Source organism: Denticeps clupeoides, chromosome 3 (assembly GCF_900700375.1).
Source record: "Denticeps clupeoides chromosome 3, fDenClu1.1, whole genome shotgun sequence".
Lineage (NCBI taxonomy): Eukaryota > Metazoa > Chordata > Actinopteri > Clupeiformes > Denticipitidae > Denticeps > Denticeps clupeoides.
This window is the reverse complement of record NC_041709.1, coordinates 17,950,259-17,970,561: the sequence shown is the minus strand read 5'-3', so window position 1 is coordinate 17,970,561 and position 20,303 is coordinate 17,950,259. Positions and strand designations below refer to the sequence as shown.

At 41.9% G+C, this 20,303-nt stretch overlaps 2 protein-coding genes across 6 annotated transcripts; one reads left to right on the top strand and one right to left on the bottom strand.

Moving 5' to 3' along the window:
• Positions 1-366: 366 nt before the first annotated feature.
• LOC114786883 (ER degradation-enhancing alpha-mannosidase-like protein 3) lies at positions 367-14,466 on the bottom strand. Of its 4 annotated transcripts, none has more exons than XM_028974442.1 (21): positions 14,157-14,466; positions 13,792-14,034; positions 12,869-12,914; positions 11,939-12,039; positions 11,575-11,614; positions 10,610-10,722; positions 10,216-10,369; positions 10,005-10,139; positions 9,771-9,876; positions 9,287-9,384; positions 8,999-9,124; positions 7,760-7,843; positions 7,555-7,638; positions 6,631-6,755; positions 5,684-5,912; positions 4,538-4,692; positions 3,604-3,715; positions 2,660-2,833; positions 2,372-2,537; positions 1,994-2,185; positions 367-1,895 (listed from the first exon to the last, which is right to left on the bottom strand). In XM_028974442.1, the coding sequence occupies exons 2-21, from the start codon at positions 13,887-13,889 to the stop codon at positions 1,717-1,719; spliced, it is 2,517 nt and encodes an 838-aa protein (XP_028830275.1). In that variant the 5' UTR covers positions 13,890-14,034; positions 14,157-14,466; the 3' UTR covers positions 367-1,716. The 4 variants fall into 4 exon arrangements, with proteins under 4 accessions (XP_028830275.1, XP_028830276.1, XP_028830277.1 ...); XM_028974443.1 differs by having other exon boundaries at positions 13,792-14,031; XM_028974444.1 differs by having other exon boundaries at positions 13,792-13,998.
• A 591-nt stretch (positions 14,467-15,057) lies between these two features.
• Positions 15,058-20,293, top strand: slc31a2 (solute carrier family 31 member 2). 2 transcript variants are annotated; one of them, XM_028972858.1, is made up of 5 exons: positions 15,058-15,193; positions 15,982-16,080; positions 17,223-17,289; positions 18,521-18,755; positions 19,354-20,293. In XM_028972858.1, exons 3-5 carry the CDS (start codon positions 17,223-17,225, stop codon positions 19,517-19,519), a joined length of 468 nt encoding a protein of 155 aa, XP_028828691.1. In that variant the 5' UTR covers positions 15,058-15,193; positions 15,982-16,080; the 3' UTR covers positions 19,520-20,293. The 2 variants fall into 2 exon arrangements, with proteins under 2 accessions (XP_028828691.1, XP_028828692.1); XM_028972859.1 differs by having other exon boundaries at positions 15,162-15,180.
• Positions 20,294-20,303: the final 10 nt, after the last annotated feature.

The following is a 20,303-nucleotide window of genomic DNA, read 5'->3' as shown; positions in this document are numbered from 1 at the left end:
CTTAGATATTCTGTGTAGTCAGACTGTAATACTCGGACCCTGATAAAGCTTGAAATAATTAACATTACTAAATAATAACAATAATTTCCTTTCCATTTAAATTAATATATTACAAATAATAAATCACTGACTTATTTCCTTAATGGCTCTAACAATGTGAATCGAATGTGACCTGGGCCAATAAGGACACCTAGATCCTCTCCTTTTTATTGAACCTACTTTGAGAAAGTACAGTAATTTCCTTTCAGGTCAAGTTGTAACCTTTATTCTATACAGCTAAGTAGGCTATGTTTTCGACACAAGCACATTTCTCTTACTAACTTGCTCACACATGCACACAACAATGAAAGAAGTCAAACAATCCAGAAGCAGTATAATGCCATGGATAGGGTCATGTTTTTATTTACTGACAAAGTCAAACTGATAAAGGGCAAAAGACAGAACACACAACCACCACCCGGCTCTGTCTGGAAACACTTGGCACTTAATTTGCACGTAACATGAACACTGTGTTATGGCACATTATGATGATCACCTAAAGAATACATAAATATACTGACAAAAATAACACACACTAAAACAGTCTTTAATGTTCTGTTTACCGTTCAACCAGTTTCAGATTAATAAATAGCATTACTAATTAAACAAATGAGCCCTTGAGATTGAGTTACTCTGGTTTCCATCCCATAAAGCATATTCTAAAAAGGTTGTAAAGACCTTAAAATGCAGTTTTCTAAGCCATATTTAATTTTTGTGACAATCCAATGCTTTAATGTTACTGAATGAAGTGAGAGGTGAACTAAACATATCATAACGTAAGAGTGAAATGCATGCAACGTGCTCAGAGTTGTGTTGTGTCTGATTCGGTGTGATGGTAATGTCCACTGTCTAATTGTACACATTTATCAATCAAACCAAACTGTGTACGTTATAGAAAAAGAAAGAAAGCGATCCACCGACAATTAGTCTAGGAACCCAAAAAAAAAAACACCACCAATTTTCATGCCAAACCATATTATATGTCACATGAGAAAAAAGGCAACACCTGTCTATGCCTTGTGGAATGGCAGGGGAAAAAAACAAACAAAAAAAAAACATAACACAGTGTTAAGGTGAGCACTCTGATAGACACATATTCAAGTCTTGTATTGAAGTCCCTGATAAAATCTAGGCTTTAACTTGGTTTAAATGACTGACTTCATGAATGCTACTGAAATCATCTTCTAAGTCTCATATTTGTGAAAACATTTCCAACATAAGACTGGAACTATATTTTTAGGAATACCACCTGTGTCTGCTGCAGTCAGCTCAACTGACAGCTGAAGGCATTCTTTCTTCAAACACCTTCTAACACATTTAATACCTCATCATCTCAAAATCACACTTACAGCATGGCTGACATTTATAGACCTTCCCCACTGGCACCACTGTGTTATTATGGCAAATGAGACTGGAGCCTTAACTGTGGTCCAAAACATATTCCGTTTCACACTAAAATTTTAATTATTTCCTATATACACAAAGACACTGGTCCAATACTCTATAAAAGTTATAAGCGGTCCATCTTCAGGCTGCAGCAGGCACCTGACCAAGCATTTCAACGACAAATATGCTTTACGTCTCTCCTGTGCTTTTAGGCACCGACTCCGAACCAGTGATCTTGGCCAGCCATACTAATCACTGAAGGGTTCATGTAAACGGATCCCCAGTCAGACGTCAAGGCTGCCTGACCTCCTCTGAAGCAGCACAGTGATCAGCAGGGGGTGTCCTCTCATCAATCATGCCATCGCCTGGCTCCAGCAGAAGCTGGAAAGTAGAGGCATCTTTCCCCTCCTCCTCTTCCTCCTGCTCTTTTTTGGTCAGACGCAATCTGATGTTCAGTTTTTCTGGTCTGTCTGCAGAATGTGAGGGGAATGGACATCTTTACATACTGTATGTGTCAATGTGACCCATGTGTGTATGTGCAGGTGTATGTGTTTGCATGTTTATGTACCCCTGCCCATTTGGCGCTCTTTGGGAAGAAGAAGCACGTCCACATTGCTGTGCTCCTGCAGGGCAGAGGTCAGCACTGCCCCCTCTTGACTGAACAGGAACACCAGAGGCACAGTAATATCATCAGTAGTGGCCCCATCTCCAACCATCTGAAACAGGGGTGTCTCCGCACTGCTGCTGCCTTCTCTGTGGTCTGGGGCATAATTAATAAACAAATAAATAAATAAATATACACATTCACAAACACACACACAGTCATTTTGCAGGATTAATCCTACTTCTAAACAATAAATGATACATATCAAACTAATTATGATCAGACAATAACTTTAACCCATGACTCTTGATCTTACAATTGAAGGTCTGCTCACATCCTCACCAATGAAGATGACACCAACGGCCCCAGCCTCCTGGAGGCGTCGTGCTTTAGCTGCAAACATGCAGTCCCCTCTCAGTGCAACAGCGACATGGCCCTGGAGGGCCTCTGGATTCAAAATAGGGCCGCAGGCAGAGTAGGGCTCACTTCTAACTATTTTGCCCTTTACCTGCAGAGGAAGATCAAACAAAGAATAAAATAAATCCGAAATCTCAAGACATAATATGATATGATGTTCATATGTATAAATGGAACTGAACAGAATCCACTTTGACACACAGTCTGACTCACCCCATGCTCCTGTCTGGTAAGGTCCATTCCAAACTTTGCTGGTCCTGCAGTAAGGACTGTTCTACCCAAAAATGGGGGGGAGATGAGCTGGACGATGTGTGGCACCACCTCCTCCTCCTCCTCTGGGCTCTGAGTGACCTCTGCTACTAACTTTACTCTGTAAACACCTTTCTCCTACAATGCATAAACACAGAGAAACCGTAAGCGTAAGGCATAAAGCTCTAGATACTGAAATCCTAATCTGATTTGAGCATATGTGCTCCCAAAATGACATGTTCATTCTTTTTTTTTTTTAGTAAATGTGTTTATTTTGATTACAATTCAGTTGCAGGCCCTCTATAACCAGATCCATAAACCTCCTACTAGACCTTTCTCTCTACCTCTTAACATCTACCTAATCTTAACATCCTTCTCCCAACATACTCAGTGTCCTCTTCATTTCTATTCATGTCCAGCCTTGTCAGCCTCACCACAAATCTCAGCATTTTTAACCACCTCCGACCCTGATAACATTGCTGTTCTCACTTTTGTCTTGTAAACCCTCCCTTTCACTCTTGCTGGTACCCACCCATCACTCTAACTCCAAGCAGCCTGCACTCTCTTCTTTACTTTTCTTATCTGTATCTAACTTTGTATCTGAACTTTGGTCAGATCTACTCCCTGTAACCTGACCATACCGCAGTCCTCCCTCTCATTCTCACATATGTATTCTGCCTTAGCCCCCTACTGACCCTCATTCTTTACCTCATTAGAGCATTTCTCCATCTTGCACCCCTACTCTTGCTACAGATCAAGGTGAATTTAATTAATCACCATATTTCTAACAGAATTGTACATTTACACATCACAATTAATATTAATCATAGATATTTTTTCCACAGCTGTAAAGGCCACATTAGATTAAACCTCATACAGTTGCCATTTGTGGATTTGTGGGTGCCCACCTGTGACCCTGCACCTCCGGCAGCCTCGTTGAGTGGCGTTAGAGAAATGCCCATGCTTTTCAGGAACTCAACTGGCTCTAACCCTGTGTCATGAAGGGGCAGCTCGATGGTCCTGTGAAAATGTTAGTTAGACTTTCCTCAAGCAAATAATCAAGTCATTTTAAATGCAACTGCCACATTTAGACCCTAGACTTCTCTGGCTAACCAAGTCTTCCAGCTATGAAAGTGAATATTTTTATCATTGTGATAGCATCGCATTGCATTCAGTGCACACAAAGAAATGGGTCCTCTGCATTTAACCAATCACACCCTTCGAAAAAAAAACGGCCTGGGAGCAGTGTGTGGTGATGGTACCTTGACGGTCGAGATTTAAAACCAGCAACCCTTCGGTTACGAGTCCTGTTCCTTAACCTCTAGACCAGTGGTTCCCAACCTCTTTTCGCTGAAGCGAAATAAAAATAATAATAATACAGCCATGACCCTGTGAGCTCTTGCAATGTTCAGGTTTTTAAAAGCCCGGCTCTCTTTGCACACGCTACAAGTGCTAGATTAAGTGGGAAAAGAAAATGCATGGGTTTAAATTATAATCACCAGCTGCTTGCTTCTGTTTCACCTCTTCAGCATCCATTTTCGCACCTCTCTGCCGATAATTAAAACGCATCACCTGACGACGATGGCCGAGAATTGCAAATCAAATGTTTCTTTAAAAAAAATAGCGTTTAATAACAAATTTACAACATGCAAAACACTTTTACCAATCACTGAAACAGCAAATAATATGGAAAGGATAGGTACTATAGACCGCCCAAGGGGGTTGGGAACCACTGTCCTAGGCCATCACTGCCCCATAAGTTTCCACTATGCCTACTATGATGTCTTCCACATATGCTCAGTTAATATTTGACTTAATATTAACATTTGAATTCAATCTCACCTGACAGGTAAGGTGTGGTGGGCACGGCCCACACCAGTGAGGTATTTGTATCCATCTCTAATGCTCTTGGCAAAGGAAGGGTTGTTTGGGAATAGAGTTTGTGTGCTGGGACATGAGTATGTAAAGAGGTCATCCTCCTGACTTCTGCGCCTCTCCTGAACAAGACACACAAAACATGAATTATGTTAATTGTCTATTATTGAATGTTAACATGGTCTATAGATGCTGCTTTCTGTTTCCGACGTATCAGTTTGTGCCCCCATAAACATCCATAAAAGTTAAAACGATGAATCAAACAAAAGGATGATGGAGAGTAGGTGGAGACAATTGAAATCTGAATGTGACATTGGGTACATTTACCACAAACAATAACTGTAACACTAAAGTGCAATATCTCAGGCATCCAATCAGATCTACTACATCTAGTAAGTATTATCCAAATGGGTTGCAGAAAAACAGATACCACAGTCATTTTCTTGGTTAGATTGGATGCAGCTGGGCTGCTGATTTATTTTGAAATATTATCAGACTATCTTAAGGTCATAACCTGGCTTTGCCTATTTGTCAATAATTATTTAAAAAGGGAACTTAAAGCATAATTTATTACATCAACATGAAAAATTAATAAAGACTGGGAAAAATAATGAATGTATCACTGAAATATTTGGGCACATCCAGCGCATCATGAATTACTTCTATCTATCAGTCTGACCCATCAAAGTAAGTGGGCGGGACTAACAATGATCTAGCCTGATCTTGTACAAGTAATTGGTTTGGTCTGTAGCTGTGTACTTTCCAAAACGTTCTTTTGCACAATCATGTCAAATTCCTGGGTGATTGCAGAGATGGTAAGAGGTATTATTGGATTAGCAGACTATATCAAAGCAGGGGATGCTCAGTCTGAATATATAATGGGTAAGGCAAAGGAATTCATTAAGGTAGTTGGAGTTATTTTAGCACTTTCTCACCAAAGCCTTAAATTGTAGTACTATGTTGTAAAGAACACAGACTAGATTAGCATTTCTGCAACACCCACTTACTTTGACGGGTAAGACACACTGTATGTGTCATTCAAAAAAAGAATTAGCTCCTTTTCCACAAACAGCTGCTGATTTCTAAAATAACCACAGAACTAAGTTCAATCACCAAGATTGATCCACAGAGAAAAGAGGAGTCTACTGTGATCCACTCGTTGTAAGGGGCTCTGACCGTGTGGTTGCCCAGGCATGGGGGCCGAGTTGTGGACAACGACACCGGCAGCAGGTGGGCCTCCGTAGTGAAGACGTAGTCATCGATATCAAACGGAAGCTGACTCTTCTCAGAGAAGAGCAGGTAAAGGTACTTAAACATCTCAGCCAAGAAAAACGAGTCCATCCTGTAAACAAGTATGCGCACACAAACACACTTTGTAAGTAACATGGAACAGCCATAAGCGGATATTTTGAAAAGGGTGTTGCCACAAGCAACAAATGTTCAACCAAAATATGAATGCAGCATAGACACTAGGGATGCAGGAGGGTAGAAAAAGCCCATAAATGTGGATGTGATAATGGAGCAAGTGAGAAATCCAACCAGTGTTGCAGATCAACTGCACAACTATGCTGTGAAGCTTGCAAATTTCTCGACTCAAGATCTTCATCTACATTCACAGATTAGCGATTCATTAATGTCATGAAAAAGAAAATTTAAGGATACTATTTTCTTCCTGATGCTAATCACAGTGCAATACGGTGGGCTTGTGTAAGGATTTACATAAAAAATTTTTTTTAAAAATGACGGGCACAAAAAACTAACAATCTAACAAACTGTGAAGAACACAACAAATAATTTAAATACACTCACGTGATCAGAAAAGAAGATGAACATGTGCACTCTCACACATTACCACTACACCATTATCAGCTCTGCTCTGATATTTTACTGATATATTACCAACACTGTGTTTGAGCAACATAAACCCATGTCAAGAAAATTTGGGGGATCTTTCAACAAAAGAATAAAGCAGTCACACAGTGAAGGAAAAGCAGAGGAAAAAGATGCATCAAGATTCTTATTAATATTAAATATTCAAAGAAATATTCAAAGTATTCCACCTGTCCTCGTGTGTGCCCGTCCTGACGTCCTGTACAGCAGCAAAGCCACAGGGCACCCGTGTATGGGCATTCAGTTTTTCCACAATGGACTGGCCAACTTTCAAATAGTATGGGTCCCCTGTGGCCTTGAAGGGCAGATGAGAATGAATAAGTGTTCATAAACAAATAAAAGAATAATAATGTGTGAAAATGGCTCAGTCAAAAAGCTCCCTCAAGTGAATGTCTTATACAAATGACATGTATATACACAATTTTAAAAGTGTAATCTTAAACAGTAATATTAAGCTGCATAATACAGGGCCATTATTTAGAGCAGTGATTCTCAACTGTCTGGGCAAAAACAAAAAACCAAAAAAAAACAAAAAAAAAAACTGTAGGTGGCAATAATTTGACAATCGGCAATTAACACCACATGCTAACATGCGAATTGAGTATGGCGAAGGTACAACACAGGCTATATTAGATATAGATTGGTAGTGAATTGTGAACATTGATACAGATTGCTAACACAAAACGTTCGTATGAGTTACAAACTGTTTCAGGGGTGTCAAACATGTGGCTCGTTCTGCAAGATCCCTATTTACATTTATGGCATTTATCAGACACCCTTATCCAGAGCGTCTTACAATCAGTGGTTACAGGGACAGTCCCCCTGGAGACACTAAGAGTTAAGTGTCTTGCTTAGGGACAGAAATTGTGATATGAACCTGGGTCTTCTGGTTCATAGGCAAGTGTGTTGACCACTAGGCTACTACCATCAGATTATGGCCCGCTGATATAAAGCGCTGTTAACCTCATTTGGGGTGTAGAAAGTTGGCAACTTTAGGTGGGGCTTAAAGTCAGACCAGTTGAGAACCACTGATTTAGAGCCTAGACCTTTAAATAACACAAGGAAAAGTATTTCTATGTAAAGTACTGCTTTACCTTGTACAGAAAGTAAGTGCTCTCTGCAAACTCAGGCCGCAGTGGATGCTGGCCCCAGTGAACTCTGAACTCAGTAGTGAAAGCCTATCAGAAAGAAGCAGGAAGCAGAACAGTATCATATGCAGTCACTAACACTTTACTTTAATATTAATTAAACGGTCCTGTGTTATAACACAAAAACATAACTCCCCCCCCATTTCTTTACCTCGGGCAGGAACTTGTGTTGCTTGGTGACCTGATAGAGCATCTCATGGGTCTCGATGGCTGGTTTCAGATCTCCTCTCAGCACCTGAAAACATTTGTTACTACCATCAACACAAAAGCACTGAGGTGGTGAACAATCCTCATTGGCCCTTTGCCAAATGGTGGAAATCTATGATTTGAAAATCAAATGTTTCTGCATTCATCCATGGCCGGAGCCCATCCTGGGACATTGGATGCAAGACAGAGTGCCATCGCAACAAAGGACTTGTAAGCATACATGCGCACACACACACACACACACATATTAGAGTCATATTACAGTTATTAAAAGTCAAACTTAGGTCCTCAACTTCCCCTCTGTGGCATGAAACTATGGCTGCACGATTTGGGGGAAAAAGACATATTGCAATTATTGAGATCAATATTGCGATATGCGATTGAGATATGATAAAGGGCACTTGCTTGTATATCAATGAAAAGTCGCATACAAAATACTAATAGTGAAATGTTTAATTTCAAAGTGAAAGATACAAACTACTTATAACAACTTGAAATGCCCAGTGCTTTCAAAATACAATATTCTACTAAATTAAATAATCACAAAAAAGTCTTTACTTTAAAAAAACATTACTGTCGAACGACAAACCCTGGTAAGGCTTAACAACTGTTTTGATTATATTTGGCCATTATAAAATCCCGTATTGTAGTTCTTACGTTTAACCAAAACGTTGTTTGGAGGCTGACTTGAACACAGGGATGCATAGCTTTGCTAGCTTAGCCTAGCTTAGCTAAGGTTAAGACTTATAAAACGGGATTTTATAATGGCCAAATATATTCAAAACAATTGTCCAGCCTTACCTATGAAATGTAATCCCCCAGGATCTGGTTTGGAGCGTACAGCGGTTTGTACAGCCCCAAGCAGCACAAGAGTGAGGCATTTTTATCCACGTCATAGACATGTATATGCTTCACTGCACAGCACAGCGTATCGCAATATGGCGGCGACGTTGACGTACGTGTACCCATATGTCTATGTGAGTCACGAATCTGAGGTCTCCATTGTGCCGAATCGAAAGTCATGTGACCAATGTAATCGCACAGACTGACATTGCGATTACGATTGCGATTAGATTAATAGTGCAGCACTACATGAAACTAAGAAAAACTACTGCAATCATAAGAAGTATCAATAACGTATATAAATGTGGCCCTGTTGCTGTTAAGGTAGAGCAAGGAATACCTGCAAGCCGGGGAAAAAGGCCAACAGAGAGTCCATCCAGCTGCGCACGCTCACTGTGGGGTTGTGCATGTGGACGCTCAGAAGCAGCGGGGGCTGACTGATGTACTTCATGATGGCGATGTAGTGCTGAACGGTTATAAAAAAAACAAAAAAAACCCCACACACATTAAGAACACATGCACAAATTAAATATTGTACAAAATATTAAAAACATATGTTATGTACATTAAAATACACAAGATGCACAACTCCAGAGTGTTACGGTCGAGTCAGGTTTAATGTTCTCACAGTGTTGAATCTGTCCAAGTAAACAGTGTCTCCCAACAGGATGTAGGCCTTCATCAGATACTCATAATATGAGTCGATCCCAGCACCGACACCACTGTCTGCAGACAGAAACCAGCGTTTGTATTCCACAGCAAAGTAAACATGATTGTTTACATAAAACGTTAATAACAATAGGTAAATAAATGATTAATAACTCTTAATGGTCTCATTACCCATTTGCTTATTCCTAAACATTTACAGTATTTATCAGACACTCCTACATAGAGTGCCTTACAATAAGTAGTCCCCCAGGAGTCAAGTAATTGTAGTAAAGTGTCTAAAGTGGGATTTGAACATGTGACTGTTCTTCTGGTTCACAGGTGTGTGTGTGTGTGTGTTACCCACTACGTTTCTACCACCCTTATTAAACTCTACAAGTATCTGTACATTTATGTGTTATGATTCTTATTGTCTACTTTGGAATATTATGTGAGTGGGTGTTTACCTCGACGAACCCAATCTCCATTATGGATGTTTATAACAGTACCAACAAGGTCACTTCCTCTCTGTCTCTTTTCCCATAGAACATCCATGGCTTTCCGAGCATGATCCTGCACACACAAAATAAGACATGTGCAAACACACCCTCCTATAAAACGAAAATTTGCACTTGGGTTGGATTAATATTCACTGTTGTGGAGTGTCCTGAGCACACATTGTGTCTGCTACACCTCCTTACCTCAAACACAGAGTCCCCAGACAGCCTACTGAGAGCAGCAAATTCCAGAATCATCGTCCCTGCACATGCTGTGCAGGTGTCTGACTCGGTCCCAGTACGGGAGAGGGGGTTAAGGACGCCATACCGTAGGTTCACCTACCCATCAAAGTATTTATTAACATGATTCACTTTCCCATATTTCAATTTGTACGTGTGTGTGTGCGTTTGGTACCCGTGGGTAAGGCAGCCCGCTGGTGGTATTAAACGCAGGCAGCAGTCGATAGCCCAGATCTTTGGCCATGTGCAGAAGCTCGTCTCTGTACCACTGCATCCGGTCCCCGCGCTGTCGCAGATGATCGGCCATCACATGCGCCCCCAGCAGGCCACTACCAGAGCAGCAGCACAGGACACTCAACCAGTTGCACATTCAAATAAACAAGACATAAGTAAAAGTAACACAGTGTACGGGACTGTTTTGATAAATGTATTTAAATTTACCGTGTACAGTATGTAATTCAATAACAACAAAGAAGTACATGGAACAATTTCAAATAATTTAGGATTATCAAGAGGGCTGTGTGTTAAAGTGGGTAAAAAAAAAACAAAAAAAAAACTTGGAACCGTACCCCAGCACACGGATGTTTGTTTCAAAGACGGAGACAACCACGTCATTGTCCAGTCTGACATCCCTCATGGTCTTCTTCACTGCCTCCTCAAACTCGTCAAACTTATTTAACAACTGCTCACAGAGAATGGGGGTAAAAAAAATAATTAGATCACCTAATCTAAATCTCTCTCTTTCCACTACAATAAATTCTTTAGTTTGATAATGAGATATGACCAAACAATTGAACTTTTAACTGAATTAAATTTTGCATTATTATTACTACTGTTATCCTATGTAAAAGTAGTAGAAGTGTTGAGTACTACTATTATTACAGTGGCTGCTTGAAGAACGGACATTTTTTAACTTTATGTGTGCAGTTAATTCACATATTTGGGTAAAACCAGTCAAATTAATTTTACACTTTTCAGATCGGCAAGTTTATACTACCAAGAGTGCAAATCAGCCAAATCCATTAATTTATCAACACTGGGTGTACACCACGTATCAAGCTTGTGTTACATTAAACAAGATATATTAATATTTAGATAAAACAAGAAAGACAGCCTTTAATGATGTTTGCAATGATAATGATGACTTTGATGAACACAGGTCTAAACCAGGCATTGCTTGACAGCCGCCAGTCTGGTTGTCAATAACCTTGGCTTGGGACTGGCACCAAGAAACACAATGTCACGTGCATTTTTATCGATAATCACTATAAAATCTGCTCATAAAATAATTATTAAAGATAGTGTTCTGGGTGACAGAAACAAGGGTAGTTCACTTCAAGATAACTAGCAATGGGTTCTTTCGTATTTTTTTTTATAAATGTAAATCCTGAGGACGACCATACTCGTAGTGCTGTGCCGAGTGCCAGTTCTTGAAACATTTTGTTTTAATAAAATGTTTCCTTGGAGTTCTCAATCAATCATTACCTCTCAATGTACAGTAATTAATAGCATTTAAAAAATTATAAACACTTACAACCAGTGTATCCAAGGTATCAATCAACGTGAGAGAAAACCTACAGAGGCACAAGTAGAAAAAAAAAAAAAAAAAAAGTTTTAGTGCATCACTTATATCCCACAATCCTCAATGCACCACCACTATGACTGTAATACCTCTTGCCCAGTATGTCAGCATCCACAACTAAAGAGATCTCTGTTACTGACATAGCAAAGCAGTGCACGGAAGATAATAACAAAAACATGCAGGTTTTCACGCTCTGGCGTGACACTTAACCCTGAGTTGTTCCAGGGGGGACTGTCCCTGTAACTACTGATTGTAAGTCGCTCTGGATAAGGGCATCTGATAAAATGCTGTAAATGTTAAAAGCACCTAGACTCACTTTCCCAGAGAGTCGTCAACGTCTCCTCGATTGGGCTCCAGCCCCCTCACCCGTCCCCTGCAGCTCAGGGGCATCAGCTCATCGGCGGGGTAGGCATATTTCTGGGCAGCAAAAAGACAAATCCACTAAAAAGTTTGATAGTTAGCCTCAAACTACCACAGTCCCAGGTCCAAACCCCACCTACTACCTTTGTGTCTCCGAGCAAGACACTTAACCCTGAGTGTCTCCAGGGGGACTGTCCCTGTAACTACTGATTGTAAGGTGATCTGGATAAGGGCATCTGATAAATGCTGTAAATGTAAATAAATTAACTAAACACTGAGCTGACAGTGAAACTAATGTAATTAGCATAATTAACACACAATGGCAGAAATTGTCAGCTTTACTCAAACATGCAAATGAAGACGTCAGCGTTTTAAGTTTAAAAGCATGATGGCATAAAACATGTCCATACTGGATGATTGAGTCAACAGAAATGAAGGAGTTCGTAAATATTTGATGTACTGTTTGATTAAACTGAACCGTCCACGTTGCAGACAAAGGAACAATTTGACACACAAAGTCAGCAAAAAACACACCCTTCTAATGGATGGCGGGATACAGAAGCAACAGACCTATGGTTTGATCGGGCTTGGAATTTCCCTTCCATCATCACACTTGAAGGACCGAACGAGACAGCACTGAGACCAGAGATGTTATATGGGAAGGAGACACTGATCAAAACATGGGACGCGGAGCAGGGTGGGACATTTTGGAGACCAAGTCGGAAAGGCAGGATTTCATTGGTTTGGACACACAGAGGAGAGAAGGACGCTGATGATACAGCTACTGGGCATGATACAGCTACTGGGTATATGGATGTGAGGAGAGAGAGGACATGCAGAGGAGAAGGTTGATCATGCTGTGGTGACAGCTGTATTGTTTCCTTACCATGTAGCTACCGTAAGCATGGTCAAACATCTCCAAAATTTGGTCCCTGAAAAAGAAAAAGAATCGTAAACCAAAGGCTAGGCAGAGCAGAGACGATCGTCCCATTTGAAACAATGTTAAATAGCAACCATGACTACAATGTTTTACAGGCTTTCATGAGAACATCGAGCTTCAGTAACACATTATCACACATGAGCTGGCGTAGGTTTGAACTGTTCAACCTTAAAAAGGGTGGTAGTAGCCTAGTGGGTAACACACTCGCCTATGAACCAGAAGACCCAGGTTCAAATCCCACTTACTACCATTGTGTCCCTGAGCAAGACACTTAACCCTAAGCTGCTCCAGGGGGGGACTGTCCCTGTAACTACTGATTGTAAGTCGCTCTGGATAAGGGCGTCTGATAAATGCTGTAAATGTAAATGTAAAATGTAAAAAAATACGCGGGTGAGTGAAACAAAAAAAGAATAATTAATAAAACAGCTTCCGCTGGTGATCAGTCAACAGAACAACCGGGGTTAATATAAATATGAGTCCACGGTGCTATTAAACATACAGGGCCCCATAATCAGAAGGTTGCCGGTTCAAATCCCGATCCGCCAAGGTGCCACTGAGCAAAGCACCGTCCCCACACACTGCTCCCCGAGCGCCTGTCATGGCTGCCCACTGCTCACTCAGGGTGATGGATTAAATGCAGAGGACAAAATACGTTGTGTCACCGTGTGCCGTGCTGCAGTGTTTCACAATGACAATCACTTCACTTCTGCATTTCACACCATCCATCAGACGCCAGGGCGACTGAAGATCAGCAGTTACAGGGACGGTCCCCCATGGAGACACTCGGGGATAATTAAGTGTCTTGCTCAGGGGTTTGAACCTGGATCTTCTGCTCCACAGGCCAGTGTCTTGCCACCGCCACACCTCACCTGATTCTGGTCTTCTCCTCAGCAGTCATGCCCGGAGCCTCCTGTCCCGCGGCCCCGGAGAGCAGGAGCGCCGTGAGCACCAGGGCCGCGCCCTCCATTCCGCCGCTTGCGGTGCGAACGAGCGAGCGTGGCCCACGTCAGGAGAACGCAGTCGGGGAAGCTCGCAGTAGATACATCCCGCCCAGGACGAGTTCAGGCGCAAACGAGCTGAACAAACATCAACGCCATGTTTCCGTTTACCTTCTGTCGTGCGACGAAACACACACACACACACACACACACACGCACACACACACACGCATATAAATATATAAAAGCACAAATACAGATGCCGATCTTGATCAAAAGAAAAAAAAAGTCCTCACAGGGCGCAAATCCAGCGCGATAATCCGGGCTTCAACCTCAGCTCCCGTCCGGGGACACGGTGCGTGCCCGTCTGTCCACGAACCCTCGGGGCTGCTCTGTTTGTTGTTGTTTTTTCCCCCCCGAGGTAGCAGTTCCGGGGAAATTAAGTCCTCTGGAGCTCCATCCTGCAGACCCCGCGGATCACTTTCGTCCAGCCTTGGTTCCCACCACAGCACGGCGGCTCCAGTCAGGCCCACACGCCGGAACAGACTCTGGCCGCGGCGAGTGAGGAGCGATTCCGGCCCAGCAAGTACGAGGAAGTGCGGCGCGCCGTGTTGCCAGATTTTCTCTCATTGACAGTAAACGTCACTGAGAAGAAATCCAATTTAGAGTGGATTTTTTTTTCAATCGTCCACGCAATTTTCTTTAAATGAATACATTGATAAATAAATGAACTCATAATAAAGGGGTGGGCGAAAACTCAACACCAACTGCAGACCTGGCAACACAGCTATTTCTGTAGAACACCAGCTTTCATTGGATTCTTCAGAGTGGAGATTAAAAATTAACACCAGGTATCTGGAGACAGAAAGAAAAGCAATGACCGTTTTACTCAAAATGTAATCGCTTTTCAGACGGGACAGGCCCCAACGCCGTTTTGTGCAAAACACGCGGTCTACCTACCGTAAAAGGCAATCCTTTCTTGGCAGCAGAACAAAATGCACCAAAATAGCTGTTTAACATATAGCAACTCTCTGCGAATGATATCACAACACGTATATAAAATTATCATTAACTCTAAAAATATATATTTATGTTAGCTAAGGGACGATGTGTGGGTCTTTGGGTGTAAAACTCAATTTCCCAGAAGTCTCAGCGGCACTAAAGAGCCCAGATCACGCGGCAGGCGCACGCTCTCTTGTTGGGGCTGTTCTGCGGCGAGCAGCTCGGGTCCCGTCGTCCGTAAGGACAAGGCGGTCTGGGTTGCGCCCTGGGATTAGGGATCCAGCGCACATCTGGACTTCTCGGAGAGCGTCAGCGCAGGCCAGTAATGGCAGTGAGTGTTTAATATACATATATTTTTCCCTGCTTTGTTTTATTAGCAGAATGCGTCCACGGTCGCGTGCGAATCCCCGTAAGCGTCTCGTATTGACACCTTACTCGCAATGTAAATCATTCGTTTCGCTCACTTAACAAGTGTTTGCAGAGCCACTGCAGGCGCAGAGATTGTGCTTCTGCCGACGCCATGAAGTTTATTATGCTGACTTGTCGTGGTCCGTCTTTCGAAGTTAAAACACCAACAAGATTTCAAGTTTTCAAATCAAGTCAGTCCAATTTTAATATGTTCCTAATGTGAAATGCCAATATTTTTCCTCACATTTAATACATTATTTTCCTAGTTGCCGTTGTTAAAATAAAGCAGAAGTGATGATAGACGTTTTTTTTTTTTTATCCTGAAACCCCGTGGCTGTCGTTTTTGCAGAACAAGTGCTGTGATTCTTGCTAATTTAACAGTCTGTGACCGGTGATCCTTCTACGCCTGTCTCGGAATAATGAGATCTAATGTGTGTGGTTGATGTTAATCGTGAAAAACGGATTGGCACGTGTGTGTGGAGTACTGACTGAACAGTGTCGACTGGTCTCACCCGGGTCCTGGGCCACCAGCCAGCCAGCATGCCAGTAAAGCTGATGACTGCTCTGTTGCAAAGTGACACTAGTTTTCTGTTCGGTTCCCACATGACAGAGAAGACAGGACCCGTAGTGTCACATGAACAGAAGTGGCTTTTGCCGTTGCTACATCTGCGTGGACTAACGTTGTGGTTTCGTTTCTTTCCGACCCTTCAGCTTGCGGATTCCACCACGAGCTGGTCTCAGTGCTGATAGGTGAGCTCATCCAGCCAGTAGCTGTCAACGAGTTGTCCGACCCTTCAGCCAAGAGAAAAGGTAAAGCAGGCAGAGATGGACAGATGAACTGCAGTGGATTCATTTTCTTTTTGCATGAGAATTTTGCATCAGTCCAGGTGCAGGTCTGAAATCGTGTGTTTGTTCTCCGCTGTTGAAAGTGTAGAGCCCATTTGGCCTCTTTTGTGCGTGTGTGTGTGTGGGGAGGGAGGGCAGCTCTTCCTTTTCTCAGCACAGGAATCAACACAAGATGATGACAGAGGGAATGGCAGAAGAGATACTCTGCCAGGTCTCAGTAGTTTGCAGATACAGCCTCCCGAGTAGTTACTCAGTAGTTACAGTGACAGTCCCCCTGGAGACACTCAAGGTTAAGAGTCTTTCTCAGGGACACAATGGTCGTGAGTGGGTTGTCAAATTGTAAGTTTGTGGTCGTCTTATTATAAGCGAGTGTGTTACCCACTAGGCTACTAACACCTGAATGGTACTGAACGTCCTGGTCTAGTCATGGAACACTGTGTTAGTTGGTGTTCCCATATATGCACACACACACACACACACACACACACAGTTTTAATGTACCATTCCAGAGTAGGAGCTCATAATAATCTTAATATTGCAGATTTAATTTAACCTTATATAACATTACAAAAAATATTGTAATTGAATATTGTACCCAAAAATATAACTAATTGTTTTTTTGCTGAGTGAGCAAATAAAAGGAAAATCTAAATCAAATCGTTATTTGGTTTTACTCCCCAATCAGTTGATGCTACCAGCATAATTTCTTATGGGCAGACTTAATAATAAATAATAAAGTGAAGTGATTGTAATAGTGATACACAGCAGCACAGCACACAGTGACACAGTGAATCATCACCCTGAGTGAGCAGTGTGCAGCCATGACAGGCGCCCGGGAGCAGTATGTGGGGACGGTGCTTTGCCCCTCTGGCGGATTGGGATTCGGACCAGCAAACTTCTGATTACGGGGCCACTTCCTTAACTGCTAGGCCACCACTGCCCCTACTTGCACAAAGACAGGAATTTTGAAGGATTATATTCAGATGTATGATCGATACTGAACAGGTGCTAATGATCATCATTTTACATAAAAGTATATAGTCATTTACTGATAAAACTCCTTAAAACTCCTATACGACACCTCCTTGTCTTTGTGTCTGTCTCAGATGTTCTTCGAAGGATCAAGCAGTGTCACCCTGCTGTTTAAATTCTGGGACGTGCGTGGACCTGCAGGTACGCGTCCCTCATGTCCATAACCACCCGCTACAGTGAACCGAGCAGAACAGCGTTGTTCATGAGAGCTTGCTGTTGGCTTTATTGTCTGCTGATTTTGCATGGCCATACCTCACCAGTGATTCATTACCACAGATTACAGAGTACTGTCTCAGGTCTCCAAACCACCAGACTAGCCATTTAAACAACTGGTTACCATTGTTTATTACACTGTAATACAACTGGTATGTTTAGCTATAAATTTCCCTGGTGTATGACTTAACCCGGAGCAACCACAAGGGTGACAATTTCAAATGTTGACTTTCAGGTGGCCAGAAGTGTCATCTGATAAATTGTTCTTTGAATTAGGTATTCATACGGCATTGTTTTTTGCTGTAAGAAAGGTTGATGCTTTAAATTGGAACCTGCAGATTGGGCTCACAAACAAGCTATTTGTTGAGGGCACTGAGTTGCTGAGATGATTCATTGTCATCCCCCAGGGTCAGACACAGATCTGTGTTTGCAAAGAGGAAGAACCCAAGGGAGTTTCTTTTGTTTGCACAGAGGTCTCTCAATGTCAGCCTATTAATTCTTGCAAGAAACTATAGTTATTATAGAATGTATTTAGCCGTGATGCATGAAGGTGGAAATGTTATGGCTTGGCGATGCTTTGCTGCCTCATAGGCTGGGTGGCACGTAGTAATCACTGTGAATTCCGAATCATATCAAAGAGCGCATGAAAATAATTTGAGGACATCTGTCTGAAAGTTTCACCAGTTCTCGACCTTTCAGTCGAATCACGGCCCTAAGCACACTAGCAAACCTCAAATATCTTCTTGCTTCCTCAGAAGAATATTATATTAAGTAACATATAATAATGTTGGAAAATGCTATCATGACCTTTTGTCTGTACAGATATGCTTGTGCAAATATTCCATTTGCATATGGTGCTTCATTTCAAGCATATGATGTCAAGCAGTGGATTTTCTCATCACCAATTTGTGCCAGGCTGTTGCCCTTGTACTCTGTAATAAGATGTTGGGATTTCTGACCAGTGCTTAGTTGTTACGCAGCTAAACCTCTGCTGACACCATTAACCAGAAAGTAATTGTTATTTAGAAAATCAGGTATAATCCTTTTTCTGTAAGAACATGAATAAAGCTGGATCAGCATCTCTGGGATTTTTTTTTTTTTTTTTTTTTTGCATGATCCAGCACGTTGATGTTAATCTTGCTTCTTTGGTTTCCCCCAGGAATGGTGCTGTCCGTCTTTGTGGTTCTGCTGTTGACAGTTTTGTACGAATTGATGAAAGTATGGAAGGTCCAGTTGAGCAAAAGAGCGCAGCTGTCCTTATCCCGAAAGATACCGAGAGTCTTCTCCCCCACAGCTGGCTGCCATGACAACATCAGTGTTCTGGCCAACGTCCCATCAGAGACGTCTCTTGCAACCACTGACTCCACCACTGCTTCAATCAGCGCAACTAACAGGTAATACTGAACCATGGTTCGATCAACCAGTGGGCTGCACAGTCAGCAAAGCCGATTAACTTTGTGAAAATATCTACTAGTGAAAGTGATTCACACCACAGCACACAACAAAATGTGTCCTCTGCATTTAACCCACTAGCCTTAGTAAGCAGTGGGCAGCCATGAAAGGTGGCCGTGGAGCAGAGTGAGGAGACGATACCTTTACAGTTTGGGATTTGAACAAGCAACCCTTCCATTACGCTCTTCAATATTAAGAATGATATTGTGTAATTTAATTATATGAGACTGAGGTACAGTGTTTAAGAAAAAAAAAAAAAGCCTCTGTGTGTGTGTGTGTGTGAGTTAGATGTCCTTGCCACAAGACAAAATAAATCCAAATAAGGACTTGTTTTTGAGGTGATTAAAATACAGGGAGAAGAGAGCAACAAAGCAATGGCAAATAAGCTCATAGCGAGAGTCTGTATGTTAATTTTTTTTATTTGAAGTTAAATGGTGCACTGTGACCTGATTTCACTCCCAGCAGTGGTGACTGGTCTGTGACCCTCTATTTCGTCCTTTTTCTATACCTGTCTGAGCCTCATTTTTCTTCCTAATTCAGCTGGCTCGTTCACGGCCTGCAGACGGTCGTCCACATAGCACAGGTCACCCTCGGCTACCTGCTGATGCTCTGCGTCATGTCCTACAACGTATGGATCTTCCTGGGGGTGATCATTGGCTCAGTCATTGGATACTTCCTAGCGTACCCCCTACTGGGTAAAGTTTGATCAGAAGAGCGGGGGGGCAAAAGATGTCTAGGGCTCTCTGCAGAAGGACTTTGAAGGACTGGTTTTGTCTGTCAATAGATGGCTGTAAGTTGTTTTTATATGGAATATTAACACGTGCAATATGATATCTATTCACACTACAGAGGGGAGGAAATTGTGCCTTCGTGATTTTTTTTTAAAACCATTGTTAATGTTTTTAGATCAGTAGAAGCTGTTGTCATATAAATCTGTTGAATATGCCAAAGGCTTCTGTATTTGAGTACTTTGGTAAATTATTTCATGCAGCCTTTTGCACAACTAAATTTTTCGGTCAAGTGAGGATGTCTAAAGTTGAATGGTACCATGAAAAGCCTAGACTTACTTCTGCAGTGTAACTGCTCACTTCACGAGGCTCTCGTCCCTGCCTACACACTGTCGCTTTGATTTTAAGGCCTTGTGAGAGCATGGAGACATAATGTTGCAATCACGTACACATCGTAATTGGGGAAACCTGAACAAGTTTTTAAAAAGAAATAAAAGGACCAAGAGAAAGCAATCATGTGGCCTTAGTTAATGATCGCCAACAGGACGTTGTACAGTCAGACTGGAGTCATCTGAGAGAGAACACACACTTAGCTATTCCCGTGTCAAGCAAGCATTTTGTTACTTATTCTGGTCTCACTCACAGCTTTTTAAAACAATACTGACAATGTTGAGTGTGTTTGCTGCCTGATGTCTCAATCATTGTAAATGCTTGTGGTTCATTATGATGGAAATAAAATTGACGGAAAGTACTTTTTTTTTT

What these genes read in the sequence shown, in the direction of transcription:
- LOC114786883 (XM_028974442.1), bottom strand. Translation starts at nt 13,889, where the DNA reads ATGGAGGGCGCGGCCCTGGTGCTCACGGCGCTCCTGCTCTCCGGGGCC. An exon ending in TGGAGATTGGGTTCGTCGAG is followed by an intron (nt 9,385 to 9,770) that starts GTAAACACCCAC and finishes TTCTGTCTGCAG; the next exon opens with ACAGTGGTGTCGGTGCTGGG. An exon ending in AGAGCGCCAAATGGGCAGGG is followed by an intron (nt 1,896 to 1,993) that starts GTACATAAACAT and finishes CACATTCTGCAG; the next exon opens with ACAGACCAGAAAAACTGAAC.
- slc31a2 (XM_028972858.1), top strand. Translation starts at nt 17,223, where the DNA reads ATGTTCTTCGAAGGATCAAGCAGTGTCACCCTGCTGTTTAAATTCTGG. An exon ending in GGACGTGCGTGGACCTGCAG is followed by an intron (nt 17,290 to 18,520) that starts GTACGCGTCCCT and finishes GGTTTCCCCCAG; the next exon opens with GAATGGTGCTGTCCGTCTTT. An exon ending in TCAATCAGCGCAACTAACAG is followed by an intron (nt 18,756 to 19,353) that starts GTAATACTGAAC and finishes TTCCTAATTCAG; the next exon opens with CTGGCTCGTTCACGGCCTGC.